Source organism: Hippoglossus hippoglossus, chromosome 21 (genome assembly GCF_009819705.1).
Source record: "Hippoglossus hippoglossus isolate fHipHip1 chromosome 21, fHipHip1.pri, whole genome shotgun sequence".
In the NCBI taxonomy this organism is placed as follows: Eukaryota; Metazoa; Chordata; class Actinopteri; order Pleuronectiformes; family Pleuronectidae; genus Hippoglossus; species Hippoglossus hippoglossus.
In genome coordinates, this window is record NC_047171.1 from 8301543 (window position 1) to 8318404 (window position 16862).

Below are 16862 nucleotides of genomic sequence, written 5' to 3' on the forward strand. Positions count from 1 at the left end.
TTTAAACTGTGTGTAGTGGTTGATTGAGTGTAGCAACTACTGTTTTATAAAAAATCAGCAGTTGAGAACTGACAGAAGCTTTTCATACTGTCGGCTGGTACGCGTTTTTTGAAACTGAAAATATTTTCTTGCACTTCAGTATGTTTTTATCATTTTATATGGTGGCGTGAGTGCTGCATTTTGATTGCGTTTCACTGATATCAGAGCATCCACATGAGACACAGAGGGAGTTAAATACATCAGAGTTCGACTCACCTCCGGGGCAGAGATCAAACCTTAGGCTCACCAGTCAGCAGCTGCGGCAGCTCAAGAACAAACTGGACGAAAAGTTTGTCTTTTCTGATTAAATGAACTTTACGAATCGGCTTACTTATTTTCTCTGTGTGAAAACAGAGAGAATTGCCTTTGGCACTACATGACTCAGTTGTGTTTTTATATTTTCATCCTCACAACTCAAATAAAATCACTTGGTCCGAAAGCTCTGAGTGATAGTAAGGGAAAAAAATCTCTTGTAACAGTCAGTTTATTATATGCTAATAACTTGCATAGAGGTCAAAGATCCCCCTGTTGTAACCTCGCCTCTCGCTTCCTTGAGAGTGGTGTGTACAGTTGGGATATATCTTTTCAGTGCAGGAGAGGTAGTTCACACTAAACAGACTTCCAGTTTTCTGGGACTGTTTAAATTATTTGTAGTCATTTATTTTTTTCTTGTGCTACACATCTGATCTGTGTGTGTGAAGGAGTTCAGATATTCATCACTAATATACAACTGACTGGTAGGACAGTAATAAGTCACTACAGCGGGAAATGATCTGTACTTAATATTAGGGGAAACCTTAACGTTTATTTCAAGGTTTGTTGTGCTGCGAGGTGTATGTGTGGTGTGTGTGTGATTGAGCGCATTACGAACAAATCTGACAAGGAACTATTTTAATGTTGCACTGACAGAATTGTTAGATTGAACAGTATAAATCCCATTTCATCAGCTACTGCACATGTCTTCCATGAACGTCTATCACTGTGTGTGTTTTAATGCAGATGTAGAATTAACTATTTTTATATTTCATACCTTATAATCTCACTTACAAATGATTTCAATAACATACATTGTTCCTCTGAATCCATCTGTATATGTTTGTGAAGTCCCAGATCGTCACAACATCAAGTTGGACTGTAAATCAGAATGAAAATAATTATTTTGGGCATTTATTGTTAGAATGTGATTTTAATATATTACAAATAATTTATAGCAAAGAAAGAATTTATTTTCTGCTAAATTTCCCACAACCTCCCCTGCATTTTCAGACACAGTCAAGTAACATATTGTTAAAGATATAGACCCAGTGTCATGAAACAGCAGCTACATTCCGCGTACAGCATGTCCTGCCATCCTGTTACTGACCGTTGATGAACGAGTGAATACAACACGATGAATGAGTGTTGTATTGATGTCAGGAATAAAACTGTAAAAAGCTCAGGTTGAATGCAGCATGAAACATTTTGCCAAAATAACAAGCAAGCAGCTGCTGGGTTCAAAATAAAATTATCTTCTAATTTCAATTTTTTTTTCGATTTCTACCATTTCACGTTGAAGTGTGTTCGTACTGTATTTATTCCTACTCACATCTTTTGCAGAATGTAACATGTATGTCGAGGCACAGTCAGTTCAATGTTTTTGTTATTGCTATTCAAATCCCTGGTTTGTTATATATCTAATGTAGATGTAGCATCAAAGGAGGAATGATAAAATAGCGCCTGGGTGACGACTCAGTCCTCCATTAATACCAGGTTAAAGAACAATCCAATGTATTACAAGTCTCAAAACTACAAATGAGTATATTTCAGGACTGTCGGCTAATTTGTGTAAAGTATGTCAGGTAGACGTGCTTCACTGCACAGCAGAAAAATCTGCCTTCACAGGTCTGAAATATGATAATTCATCATACTGAGTATTTCCCATTTTCATTTTTATTGATTACATCATCGTCTTATATGAAGCTGCAGTTTGAGCAGGAAATGTCTCACGGTGAATTCTGGCTAAAACGAAATCAAACCAATCAAAATAAAATAATAAATGATAACAAATGATGTGGTGCATGAATTGTAATACATTTTCCAAAACATGTTACGGTGCTGGATTTCTTGGAGGTTTCTTGAAGGCTGTAAACTGAATTAATGACTAGTGTTTCTAGTTTCAATTTTCTTTGAGACTTCATAAGTTGGTGATCAGGGGACCTGACTCTAGAACATTTATTAATTTTTGATGGATAAATTAACTATCATAGGAAATAAATAAATGTGTTTACTCAAAAAAGGACAATAAATTTGGGTTCATTCTGAAAAAAAAAAAGTCTCTTGATGAAAATGATTTATTTTTATATCGTAATGCTTGGATGCAGGACTACACACTGGAACACTTTGTCTGTTCTATTGAAGAGTGAAACTGGATTTTATTATTTACACATTCAGTATACTCCTGGGACATATCAAAATATCTTTTATCTGTTGTTCACCTGTGGGCTCAAAACATCATTATTTCCCCCAACATATGCCCTCATGTCTGTACCATAGACTGGTCTGTACATTGAAGTTGCGTTCAGTTAGTATCAGCTGCCTCACATTTACTTACTGTGGTTCATTTGTCCGACCACAATTAAAATGAATTTATTGCCAAGATATTAAAAGTGCAATATATCTCGTTATTTGGCTTGAATTGACTATTTCTTATGACAAAACTATCTGACAAAATAGAGTCTATGAAATCAGTCTCCATCTTCATCCATTTACAGCCTATAGGAAGAACTGAATTGAATAACTTTGTTTTCACCATTTTTTTGTAAAGCACTTTGCAACCTTGTTAAGATAAGTGCTATACAAATAAAGTTATTTTTAATATTTTAACCGAACAGTGATGTCTTTTCTCTCAGGTCATGTATCATTTAAAACCGTAATTCTCAGTGTACTACCACAATTTTTAACAGATTATATTTTTTAATGAAAGGTGTCAGGTGAGCTACAATCGTCAGAACAAGAACAAAGGGTTGTCTCTCTTCTCTGTCACTAATGGATGGATGGTTGGATGGATACATGGGTTGATAGATGAATGTATGGATGAATGGATGGGTGGAAGGGAACGTAGGTACACGTGTATAAGATTGTAACAACTATATTATGTGATATAATCTTAAATATTTAGCACTACAGTAGTATCGTGCTAGAGTATACACGTAGTATATCTCATTTCAGGAACCATGACCCATTTCGTCCACCGTCTCACGGGGGCAGTAAAACCCGGGTGCTCGAGCCGAACCCCAGTGACGTCAGCACCACGTAAATTCCCTGCCTGGCGGCCTGATCGTTCTTTCGCCTCTCTCGCGCTGCTCGGTCGGCAGGTCTGCTCTCTGTCTCTGGACGACTCAACACCTCCACAGCCAAAATGATCATCTACAAGGACATCATCACCGGTGAGTCCCCGCCGTGCCTCCGCTCTCTCGCGGCGACCCGGTAGCATCTCTGCCGCGGCGGTTATTTACCCCTTTTACCGTTGTTGGAAAACGGGGAGAGTCGGCGACGCTAACTAGCTAGCTAACGCGTGTTATCTTGATGCTAGCCAGACGTGGCCTCCTGCTCTCCTCCCCTCCCCCACCCATCCCCACAGGAAAAAAAACTGGAAACTTCGCGGTTTACAATGAAGGCCGACGAGTCCTGTCGAGTGTTCGCCACTTTGTTTAGCCGGCTACGGGCGCTGTGGAGGCCGGGCGGAGTTGTAGCACAGGCCGCGGCTCGGCTACCGTCAAGTTGGCTCAAAGTAGGAACGTGTGACTCCCCTGCCTCGGGTTGTACCGGGAGGCCTCGGCGGGGCTGATGTGGTCCAACGCACAAATGCAGCGTCAGTCATGCCGGTGGGGGGACGTGGTTTATGGGGCCTCCCGGCGTCATGTGGCCGCTCTTTTCGCTAACGAGCGAGATTCTTTTCAGAGTTAGCTCGGCCGGCGTTACTTCGGTAACGTGTCCCCGCTCCCTCTGTCTTTGTTTCACCGGCAAAAGGGAAAAAAGGTCCCGTGTGTTTATTCCTTTACTTAAACCCGCGTGTATGTGGCCGAGACGGGGGGGGAAACGTCCTTTCTGGTCCCAAGTGTCCTAACAGTGTTTCTTCCGCCAGGTGACGAGATGTTCTCTGATGCCTTTCCCATCAAAGAAGTCGAAGGCGGTTTCATGTACGAAGTTGAAGGAAAGGTGAGTCACCGATATCGATTCAGTCGCTTCTCAAGTTAACAAAATAAGACACTAGCCTCGTGGTAAAACCTGAGGTCTGCTCGTTTCAACCAGACTTTTAGGTGTTTTGATCAACTTTTTAACCATTTACGTTCTTTCCCCTAAATGTGTGTTGTGAAGTTTTCCAACTATGGAAATGATGAGTCAATAATGTCCCTGCCTTGGTACATAGCTAGATGGGGTGTTTCTCTTCCACACAGTGAATATAAGTCTTGTTTATTGTAGCTGCTTTCAGACATACATTAAACCCTAGAGATAGAGTTTCTCTCTCTCTAACGGGCTGTGTGAACGCAAATGAGGTGACCACCAAGAGCTACTACCAGATTTAGACTAGAAACCTACAGTGAAATGCTGAACATTGCTCTGTATTATTAAAGAAGTTAGGATTGCGGGTGGAATCGTGGGTTTGTCGAGCTCTGGCACAAACGCGTCTCCCCATACATTTTCTGTGGCCTCAGATCAATATAAGAGTACAGTTATTGTTGACAGTCTTGTACTAAGAAGCGAGTTATGCACACCCAGGATATCTTTCAGATACTCAGGTGAACATAACCTCACAATCAGGCTATGTCACATGAAGCTGGTTATAAACTTTGTAAGTCAACCCAGGTTTGCCTCAAGATCTGAGCGCATGCACATAAAAGGGGCGGTGTTTACACCGTATCACCAACACAGACTAGTGAACTGGTGGCATATATATATCAATCTGTTATTTACTAACATTACCTGTCGAACTGAACTGAAGAAGCCTCTTGGATGAGAGATGAAACATTTCACTTAATCACATGATGTAGCCTCTATAGTGGGCTTAAGTTTGACACACTGTCTGCACTGACTCTGAGGACACACTGTGGTGACAGGGTGCATCTAGAAACGAGGGATTGAGATGTACTGGGTGTGTTAGCGGATTGACTTAACCAACCAGACATTGTTTTAAATTTTCCCTATCCTTTTGAGGAGAGTGCGTAACTGTAGTGTCATTTTGGTGAGGGCTGACTGTTGGAGTTTCACAGAGGGGAAGGGAGGGATGGGGGCTGTCACAAGGTAAATCTGTAAACTATTCCACATTCCAAATAAATGTTTAATTTCATAGGATAAACCTACTTGAAGGAGAGGATACAACTATGTCCGATTATCCTACTGCTATGTCCAATGTCGAACCAGCAAATCAGATATCAGGAAATTCTGACGGGGTGAAGAAATAAATGTGATTGGCCGATTTTAATTGTCAAAGAATAAAGTTTACCAATTGGGTGGGCAGAGTAGCAATTTGGATGGGCAATGCCCACTTGTAAATCCAGGCGCGGTTGATCTCTAATCTCCAATTTAACTTTCTACGGAGCAGGTTAGCTGTTCAACATAAGTTACCATGGTGATTTACCCCAATACAAAGTGAGGGGCCTTCATAGGACTGGAAAACCTGAAGTTACTTCGATGAACCAAAATCCTACTTCGTAGTAGTAAACGGATGAGTTTCGAAATGCTGCTGGCCAGGCTTAAACTCTAGGTCAGTGTTTTAGTCTGGACAGGCTGAAACTGAGATTGTTGGAAATTGTGACTGACACAAAAAACTGCTTGCCGATTGGGTCTTCTTGGTCACAAGTTGATCTACCAGGCTCCTATCACACAAGAAAACAACCATTGTTAGCCTTGGCCAATAGTGTAGAATGCTACATGAACATTCAATTACAAGCCTTGCTAACACCTGTTGTGCAGTTAAATTCTGCATTATACAATAATAGAACCACTTGCATATCTGTTGGGCAATCTGCAACAATGTCCAGCAGGACGCGAGTGTGTATGTGAGTGGTCACCTGATGTGCGTTTTCAGCCTTGTTAATATGGACTGGGATTAAACTTGATGCGAAGCCACAGCAGAAACCATCTTTAAAATACTTTTTTGATGACCCACGTCGTCCATCCCAATATACAGTCCATATATAAAATCCATACCTACTTGCGTAAATCTTTTTTTTTTTTTAATGGAACGAGTGAAGGTATCCTTGCCTGCCTAACCATCTATCCTATTCTCATGAATAACTGTGCTCCCTTCTCATTTCCAGAGAGTCTGCAGGACAGATTCAATCGATGATAGTCTCCTCGGGGCCAACCCTTCTGCAGAAGAGATGTGTGAGTCTAGTGACTCCGCAACTTCAAGCGGTGTGGACATCATCCTCAACCACAAACTGCAACAGACGACTTATGATAGGAAGCAGTACTTGAAACACATTAAGGAATATATGAAGGAGTGAGTATTGGCGTCTTCTAAGGTCACTTGCTGTGGAGAGAATTATTTTCTGTGTTCCCTCGTAACTATGTTGCATCATACTCTGAAAACAAAACACTTTACACCCAGAAGAAGACGCTATACAGTGTTTCCTCCCAGACTTTTAGCAGTGAGGGCCGGCTGATTATAACCATATCAGGGCTGCTTCCCCTTGGGCGGTTCTCTGGTCTTATCACTCACATGTAGAGCTTATCTATATAATAACCTTGTTAATTAGTATTTGGATCAGCAAGAATTGCGAAGCTTAGTTATGATAATCCTAGAACCTGAGGGAAAAGAAACGGCACCCACAAACACAGACTGACTCCACATGTATGGAGAGCAGGAGAAGATTTGGAATTAAGCTGTTTTTTATAGAATCAGTTCTACATGTGAGTGATTGAAAACATCAGAGGAGCAGAGTCACTTGTTGACCTGCGCAGAGCAATGCGCCTCAGCACAGGGGCACTGATTTGTTTTAATTCGTGATGTATATCAATAGCGACTGATGTGACATAAATTGCACGGTTGATTTTTCCATATCGCCCATCCCTATATGGGGTCCATGTTGGCAGTTAAACAAAAGAAGAAAGACTAACAACTTATACATAACCATTCTTTTTTCATTTATCGCAAGTCATATTGTCATCGCAATTTTCAACGTTTTCGTATATCGCATCTTTTCCTAATATCGTACAGCCATACTTTACACTAAGGTTGGGCAATATGACATAATTTTCCAATCGGGAGAGAGAAATGAGCAAGCAGAGCCAGGACGGAATGAATGAAAATATATAATTTAGTATGAGAAGTGCTTGTCGTTTGTTCATTATACGCTTTCGTGAACTCTCGAGGCGGCAGACCATTATTAAATATAATAATAAATCGGCAAAAAAAACAAGCGAGAGTTCTTCCTGCAGAGTGTTTATAATTTTGTGAATCGTAAGTATTATGAGACGAGTTCAGCATATCATGAAAATGAAGAGGTGAGTGCTCTCTGGGCCCTTGTTACATCTTGACATTGCAAAGATTGTTCACAATTTTACTGTATTTGTGTTTTACAGGCTTAAGACCAAGCTGGAAAAGGACAAACCAGAGAAAGTGGATGAGTTCACAAAAGGCATGCAACTGGTTGTCCAGAGGATTGTTAAAAACATTAAGAACTACGAGGTAAATATAGAGACATTGTTTTCATATATGAAAATGTAACACATTGTTTCTTATGTGTTAAGTTCTTTCAATAATGGATGAACCTGAGTTGGGTAAAGGAAGGTATTTTGACGGCAGTGGAACATTGTGAACAATCATTTGTACCTACTTGTTTTAAAGCAGTCACACGGGATAACTGGTCACTTAGATATACAGTTATTGTCAGTGTTGAAAGGATTACATTTTCCTCCTATGAATTACACTGCACCCAACAGACATGATGCGGCTGTTCTCAATATAATCAGAATGAAGGAAAAATCTATTTCGATATGACCTACTACATATGAAGCGTTTCATTAGGCTTTTTGAGTCTAATATGTTCTTATACTTGTATTTGCAATAGAAACCTTGTATAATTCAAAGCCAGTTGCACTTGCACAGCTGAAGAAAAGAGAATTTCTTTAGAACCCTGTTTTTAAGTGCATTAATAGTGGTATGATAATATATATTTTTTTAAACATGTCAATTGTAAACCAGCCCTTCATATTCCTGATTATCGTCTTAATAACATCCCCATTGATTGTTGATAATTGAGTCTTATTTTGTCTTTCTCCCCTTGCAGTTTTATACTGGAGAGTCCATGAACCCAGACGGCTTGGTGGCACTGCTGGATTACCGCGAGGATGGCATTACACCATTCATGCTTTTCTTCAAAGATGGTCTGGAGGTTGAGAAATTTGTAAGTAGTTGCATTAGCATGTATTTTTGACACTACTGGAAAAGAATCGGGTTCAAAAAAGGTTCAACGTTTTTAGTTGGAATTAACATAATTACAAGTCTCTGATGCAATAGATTAAGTCAAAAGATCTAGCCTCTAAATTGTCACATACATTTTTTGTGTGGGTAATTTAAATGTAATAAGGAGTTGCACAGTTTTGTTTGTAGTGTTGTGTATTTTTCTGGCTCCAGAACCAACAATACTACAACCAGGCCTTGAAATGTTTGTCCTATTTTAACGTCGCAGTAGGTGGATTAATGATTGTGAGAAATATAGGTAGATGCAGCTCTTGGTTGATGTGTAATCCTTTTATTTGTTTTGTTTTTCTTGCAGTAAATGACCTGGATATACATTTCAATTGGCTGCTGCTTCCTAAACGGCCCCAGGAGCAGACCGAAGATCAGTATTTTGCATCATGCCTGAACAGAAACATTCTTACACATACACAATTTCTTTATAAATTTGTGTTATAGTCCACAGTACCACTCCCAAGGCAAGGTGATCCAAACAGACATCAGATTTTAATAACTTCTTTTTGGCTTTCGCAGTGTCTTGATTTTTTTTTTTTGTCTCACGTTTTGTTATTTGAAAATAAAAGGCAGGACATTGAGCAAAGCTCTGACGAACTGAAAGATGCTATTTTCTTCCTATGCATACTGTTTTAGCAATGATCCATACAGATTGACCTCGTCATCGGCCCTCTGTGTTTATGGTTGCATCAAATTAAATTCCATCTACAATAAAGACTTGATTTGAAAATAAAAATGAGTACCACCACTTTTTCTATTCTGTTGTTGTGGTGTTTTGAGTGAACTTTCGCCTCCCTACACTTGAACAGCCAAAGGTACAGGTTAGTAAATGCACAGTGACCACTGACCTGTAGGAATGGTTCCTTCGAAGGTGCCCGAGCAGATCATTGGAATTTGAAGAAGAAATGTTTCCAATTCATGTCGAAAATTAAGTTAAATCAATTCAACTTATTTATTCACTTTCAATCTACTTCTAATTCAGTTTATTGACTTCACTTGCTGTCTGAAATATGATAATTGATGGATGACTGCTTAGCATCACATGTTCTCAGTGCTGTAAAAATCATTGTGTATATCAGTTGCATGTATAAATATACAAATGACACTTGAATCATATATTAGATCTTTTAATGAATGTATTCAATCTGAAAATCGCTACTGATGTACATTGTATAATCTATTGAACAAAATTACACAACAGTCAATGGAAAACACAATCACCAACCCGTTGAGGGCTGGATTCAAAACCACACCGACAATCATAGTAAAAACATGAAATTACAGGTTGATCCAACTTGCGTGAATTTCATCACGGCAACTCAATGTGTCTCACAACCTGCAGAAGAATCAGTCAGGAAGGATAAGGAGAGAACTGTCTGTGGCCAGCACATGTGAAACCATTCCTTTTTGGGGGTTGTCTTGCTTTTGTCTCTCCAATGCACCTGTTGTCACTTTCAGTTGCACCAAAGCAGGGGAAATTGAATCACAATCACTTGTGCTTCCTAAATAGAGAGATTCATGTCCCTGATGTTTAACTCACTTGGTGTTATACTGTGACGATAAGGTGTTTTATTATTTTTAAGTGTATTTCTAATGCATAAATACTGGGCTTGGAATGTGATCCTGTTGTGTGACCTTTGACAGATTTGAAAAGTAACAGCACAGCTCCTGACCCTTCCACCTTGCTGAAATAAATCCAAATTAGATTGGAACTGCTTGCAGATGGACAGACTTCACAGAATACAATACTTCTTGTTGAATGTATTTTTAACTGTAATAATCCAGTGTCTTGGCGATGCAAGTATCATGAGTAAAGTAGTGACACAAAATGATCACAAGAGGGCGCCATTTGCTTTCATTGTGTGGCATCTGGTCCATAAAGGCAGTGTAGAAACGAGGAAAACAGTGGCCTAGCAGTTAGAAGGATAAAGTGAAATCAGGAGTTGAGTTTTTGCTCAGTATCCATGAGAACCTCCTTGTAGGTTCATAAAGGAAAGTTGAATAAATAATTATTAGTTGTGGTAGTAGTAGTGGTTGTAGTAATATAAGTGACTAATGCTTTGTTTCACTTCACAACCCACACAGTAATGTGTCTCAGTCATTAGGAGCATGTGACGTCTCCATAGCATAGATGTGTTCCACGCACAGCAGATGTCAGTGCCACCAACAAACAGCCTGATGTCACACCTTCCCCCGGGTGCCATCACAGATCAGCGCCTGTGCTGTAATGTGAGCAGGTATCAATTATTGATTTATGCTCCTGTTACTGTGACATCACCTGCATGAGTGTGACAGAGACAATGAGCCACATCTGATCCTTATTTCACTAATTATTGATTATGGACAGATACACATTAACTAGATAAATTGAAAATAGCTGTCAGATGCAACTAATAGTGATAATAGCTTATAGAGCACTTTCCAGTGTGATAAATGGCACGTAGGTTCAGGAATACGCCTCCTAAAAAAAGTATGATTTTAACAAAGACACAGACTCAGACGGCCTTATTTCCTCAGGTTATTGTCAGCCTTGAACCAGGCAGTGACAGCAAGCCCTTGTCCAAAGATGGCAATAAATAGGGAGTTAAGAGATCAGAGATACAGCCTGAGGCCAGGCCAGGCAGAGAAGTCTTCAATACAATCTTAAAATCAATCCTAGAAAAAACCCAGAGCCAATTAATCATATACAGATTTTTACTAAAACTAGAAGGGCTTTCATGAAAATATTGGGTCTTTAAAAAAAGAGAGGTGAAATATAGAGAAAGATAAAACAGAGGAATTAACAGGTGTCATATATCATATAGAATAAAGCAAACACAAAAAATCATTACAGATGAGATGTGGGTGCCATTTCTTTGCAGTATTAATCAGGTGGTTGCTCTTTTTGTTTTACGGATTGAAACTTTACAGTCGTCGCCTGAAGCTGCTCTGGTTGATCCCCTGCAGCTCTGCAGCCTCTGCATGTGTTTACATGAGAGGCCGAGCAGCAAGGCCGATCAAATATTTAAATAGAGACCTTGCATAATGAAAGACAGCACAGTTAAAATCTGGTTCCTTATTTGCTCTCTTTCCAAGATTTATAAAACCTGATTGTAAAGACTCTCTCTGAAAAATAATTGAATTGAGAAACAGCAAGGAGTTCCTGGGTGTTTGATGGTGATTTGACTTACAAGGGAAGTGTCCTTTAAAATCTCAGAGATTCTACTGCGTTTTCATATTGTGTTTTAAATTTAAAATAATATAAAAAAAATTGTGACTATACTTCTCTCATACTTCTCGATCATGCTGTTTTGTTTTCACTCCATCTTCTAAAAAATCTAAGGTCATACGGTGATTATGATTTTACACATTTCTATCAGTTTTATTTTTATTATTTTACTCCTTGAACTTATCTTTTTATTTTTTTACAGATGTTATAATTTTTTTTATTCTATTACCTCTTTTAATGTCTTTTCCTCTTTTATTCTTCTCTTTTCCTTTGCTTGAAAATCCCTCTCCAGCACATTGAATCTTCCTCTTTGTACAAAAAGTGCTCTATAAATAAAACCGCCTTGCTCTTTTGTTAACAATATCCAGGAGACATTTGACATTTTAAATTGAATCTTGCCGAATCACCTCTTAAATCACTCTGTCAAACATGGCCGCTTCAGTCACCACGTGGATCTTGTGAGAAACTAGTGTGATATTGTTAAACCTTAAGTTTGATGTTGTACATACACCTGAATCGAGGTGTGTTACTAAAAACCAACACACCAGTTTGTGTTTGTGACATTCTGCTCATCTGCACAGTAAGAACCAACTGAGGTCTGAGCTGCAGGTCAGCAGGTTCAGGTTGGCAGAGCTTCCAACACACACACACACACATTTTGGTTGTATGCCCACATCTCAGCTGTGTTTGCCGCAGAGAGGAGACACAGACAGGGGGAGCACAGGGAGAATACGAAGCAAGAAAGAAAAAGATATAATCTCATCACATTGACCCTCTTACTTCTCTGTCTGAGAATGTACCTTTGATGGTTTGGCTAGCGTCCGATTTTTAATAAGAAGACTTTGGCTGGTGCAGTTATTTACCATCGTAACACTGATATATACACAAATACATTGAGTTTGTTTTGGTCACAAAGATGAGAGGATGTCTGCTGTCAGGACTCTTCCTGCAACATTTTCCATCTGGGTAGGAAACAGTCTGTTGTGTGAACCTCCAGCTGCAGTTTGAAGTGCAAACTGACATTTCTCACCTTAATCCTGTCCGGGACCTTTCTGCCGTCTCCAGACAGCCTTGACTGTTTCCTCCTCTTCGCCTGATCCTTGTGTAAACATCACCATTAACCTGCGTGTGTGTGTTTTGTATTTCTGTGCACACATCTCCTGTACATTATGTGTTGGTACGTTTGAAAGTGGTCCGGAGGAATGTGGGCTGGTGCTTGTGAGAGATTTAGAGGAATGTGTCTAAACATATATACTCTGTGTGTGAGGGTGTGTGTGTGTGTGTGTGTTTGTCTGAGTGTGTGTATTTATTTAAACAGTTGGTCTGGGCCCACACTGTTTTGGATGTGATTTTGTACAGGATGCAGTTTATTTCAGGCTGTGGGTGTGTCATCACATATACATCATATCACAACACATAGAAATTGTCAAAATAAAAACCAATGTGCAGCAGTGTCATTCTCCAAATGCACACGTGTATCATGTTGTGCTCTCCTCTACTCAAACTGTTTTCAGACATGCACAGAAGTCTGGAGGTTTTCCCGCTGAAAAAACCTGTAACTTATCGTCTGTAATTTCAACTTTAAGTTCAAGCGTAAATATCTTCCGAAAAGGAACCAGCAGGAATCTGTGCAATGACATTTCTTCACCTGGACAGTCTCAGTTTAAAACTTCATCATAAACAATGTATAAGACTTGCAGTTTATAATGAAGTGAAAAGGTTGCACTCAGTGACCTGCCACCACCTTGAACCAGACTCCTGGTCTTAATGCTTACATACCAACAGGCAGAGGAAGTCAGGGCTCTGTAGAAATGGAAAGGTCACATCCACCATGTGATGCTGTGGCTGGTGGCCTGACCCAAACTCATCATGATGACTCGTCAGGCGGCTGGTGAATGAACCGATACACACGTGTGTGTAACAATAACAAGAGACGGCATCAGACAAAATATTTGTAAAACAATTACTTTAATTTATCACATGCACAAACAATTACTTTGTATCTTTTAAATGTTTTTTGAAATGAAAGACAGAGCATTTTACCTACAGGATGAGCTGTGGACGGCCACTGCTCGGCAAATATTTAATATTTTAGTTTATTCATCTCAAAATATCGAGATGAGATCAATTCAAGAGAAATGATTCTGACCAAGACCTTCTGCTGAGCTCGATGGCTTCTCAGAGTTTTCTCTAGAATTGAATTCGATCACTAACAAGCCAATACAGTTTATTTTATCTCAAGAAGCTCATTATTTGGGACTAATTAAGATTATAGTGGAGGGAGACTTTTTAAGAGATTTTAGGATCTTAAATGAGGATCAGAGACAAGAGGAAAAGGCGATATTTAAGGGAAAGAAATTGTTTAAATCTCTAATTGATTTTTAAATTGAGACAAGTTATGTTAAGGAGAAAAGGGCAAGACAAAGAAAAGATCTTATTTGGATTTTCCTTTCCTCTGGCTGTGTAGGCGCCACCTCGGTGAGAACATGAAGGGAGGGCGCAGATGTGGCTGAGAGCACCTTTGTTTTGCTCTGAGTTACTGGTGCAGTATTATTGTTCAGCCTATGTAGTAACCTCTATGTTAAGGGGAGGGTGACGTTTTTTATTTAATGCTGATTTAAGGCATGAGACAGAGGTTGTCCACCTTATACGTCAGACAGTCTAACTCAATGTCCTCCCTTCGTCTTTTCACCATGTTACTTCCTGTCACCAATGACCACAAATCAGGTTAGATAAGGAACGACAATTTCATTTAAAGCCCCCTGACGGTTATTGAATAAAACCTGTGAAACATGCACACCAGCTCGTCTCAGGGACAGAGACACACAAAATAAAAGCAGATTAAATGGAAAAATTGTTAACTACAGGGTCACACAATGTATTTCCAAGTTAAGTCAAGAATTTGAGCACACAAGGTAACTGGATTTAGATACCGTAAATGTGTGTGTGTGTGTGTGTGTGTGTGTGTGTGTGTGTGTGTGTGTGTGTGTGTGTGTGTGTGTGTGTGTGTGTGTGTGTGTGTGTGTGTGTATGCCTGCGAGTATAGACGTTTTTTTCCTCTCTTTATTAAAGAGCGTTGTCTTTTCATTTTGAGAGCAGGACTTATTCAGATTTTATGCTTTCACTCAAACATCCTGCTTGTGCTTAGATTTGCTCTACATGAGCTCAATCTGTGCGCTTGCACTCAAGATATTTTGTTGCTTGGACAGATTACAGGCGCTCCAGCTTTAGCTCTTCTCCTCATGCTCATGCTGCATCGGCCTGTGGGAAACGTCTGCGCTCGGATTATTTCTTCTTTTCTGTTAAAGCATTACAGAATCTGTACGTGAAATAAGTCCTGCTATCAAACTGAAAGACCACGCTCTTAAATAAAGAGACGAAAACTTAAGAGAGAGGCTTTGGTTGTGAAGGGCAATGCTGATCAATGTTGGCTTAGATCTATTGGTTTTCTCATATTTTATTCCATTAGTATTTCAAACATATTTGCTAATTATTTATTTGGTTATTTTATTCACGGTGCATCAGTGTTTGCGCACGTTTTCTTCGTGTCACACGTTAAAAACTTAAAGAAAGACATGAAAGACAGAAAAGAAAGGTTCTGGTCATCTGGTGGCTGTGCATTAATTAGCTGTTCCCACGCCACGTCCTCACAACAGCTACTTTCAGTGATCACTGGTGGTGTTGTGTGTCCCTCCCAGAGGACACAGATCGCCTACACAAGCTCACGCAAACACACACATGCAGAGAGTACCTTGTGAGCGTCTGGATCAGAGCCAGGTTCGTGAGCAGTGTCATCTACACGATAGTCTGCGGCCACAAAAGCTTATTGTCTGTTGGAGTGAAACTAAAGCACCTCAAGATACCTTTGGCTAGTTTGTATCAAAACAAGGTAATTTACCTTTAAATGTTTTTAGAGTAAATGTCTGCTGTGATCCACGTGGGAACGCTAAAAACCTGGTATAAATGATGCCCTTTCGAGTCGAATTTCAAATTGAGGGCTTCCGGACACTGGGATGACACCAGTGTGCTGTAGGACTTCTTTCATTTCCCTGTTAAGTGTCAGTCGAGCATTTCCCAGGAGACGTACCGTAACACATCAGGCCAAAGCTCATTAATTAGTCACGCTACTCTTTTTCGTCGGTGCCAAGGCCTGATGGGAAACTGTTACTTGAGTTTACATTCTTGAGCAGCGTGTTTGTGTGTTTCCACCCACTGTCCCACATCCAAAAACACACCAGACCAACTGGAGTTCCCCACACACTCCTCAGAGGTTCTCCTTCTGTTGTCATCTGGGAAATTAAAAGAAAAAACAAACTACAGGAGCGAGGAGCCTTGGAGGGCTCCAAGGCTCCTCGCTCCTGTAGTTTGTTGTATTTCTCTTGGAACTGGACGACAGATACTTTCCCAGGGAGTGTTTTTACGCCTGTGGTCACATGCTGTTGTGGTTTTTGACTAAGGGAGAATGATGGGCTACGGTTAACACATCGTGTGTTTATGCAGTGTTTCCAGGAAGAGTCGTCTACCACAAACTCCTGAGTGGAGTTTAAAGGTGAACATTCATCAAGTCTGTCCAGAGGAAGAGAAACATGTCAGCTGCTACTGACAAGATTTACATCGGCCACTCAAAGCAAAAGCTTGGAGCACAATCACGACTTTTAGTAAAGGATCCGCTGCCGTGAAGGTTACAAATTAAAGGGTCCCTTCACCCATATTAGAAAAATGTTATTGTTACCAGAACTTTCCACACATGCACAGTTTGGATTGAACCCGCTGAAAACTGACATCCTGTGGAAAACTAAAATAGCTCTGTCTTTCAGCTCATTATACAGCAATGATGACATCATTACATTATGTGACGTGCAATGCAAAATGTGGTAACAGCAGGAAGTGGTGGCAGGAGATTTCCATTATCTGCCAGCGGGACATAGTGCTGGGTTAGAAACAAATATTCTCTGATTAAAATGTATCTTCAATTTAAATGATCTGATATCGATTCATAAAAAGGACGGAACCATCACACTCAGGTCACCATTGGGGAAATAAGTTTTGTTTGTGGTGCTGCCTTCAGGTCAAAAAAACCAAAACACTGCACAGAGGACAACCAAGCCAAAGTCTCCAGGAGTTCCCAGGTTGTTAATTTACTAAAGCAAACCGGCT

General features: G+C 40.0%; 1 protein-coding gene and 1 long non-coding RNA gene across 2 annotated transcripts; one reads left to right on the forward strand and one right to left on the reverse strand.

Moving 5' to 3' along the window:
• Positions 1-342: 342 nt before the first annotated feature.
• On the reverse strand, positions 343-1054 carry LOC117754667. Its single transcript, XR_004612477.1, has 2 exons — positions 836-1054; positions 343-773 (listed from the first exon to the last, which is right to left on the reverse strand). It is a non-coding gene; the product is annotated as an uncharacterized LOC117754667 (long non-coding RNA).
• A 2255-nt stretch (positions 1055-3309) lies between these two features.
• tpt1 (tumor protein, translationally-controlled 1) lies at positions 3310-9247 on the forward strand. The gene is made up of 6 exons (XM_034573738.1): positions 3310-3464; positions 4163-4236; positions 6339-6523; positions 7606-7711; positions 8313-8429; positions 8802-9247. The coding sequence occupies exons 1-6, from the start codon at positions 3437-3439 to the stop codon at positions 8802-8804; spliced, it is 513 nt and encodes a 170-aa protein (XP_034429629.1). The 5' UTR covers positions 3310-3436; the 3' UTR covers positions 8805-9247.
• Positions 9248-16862: the final 7615 nt, after the last annotated feature.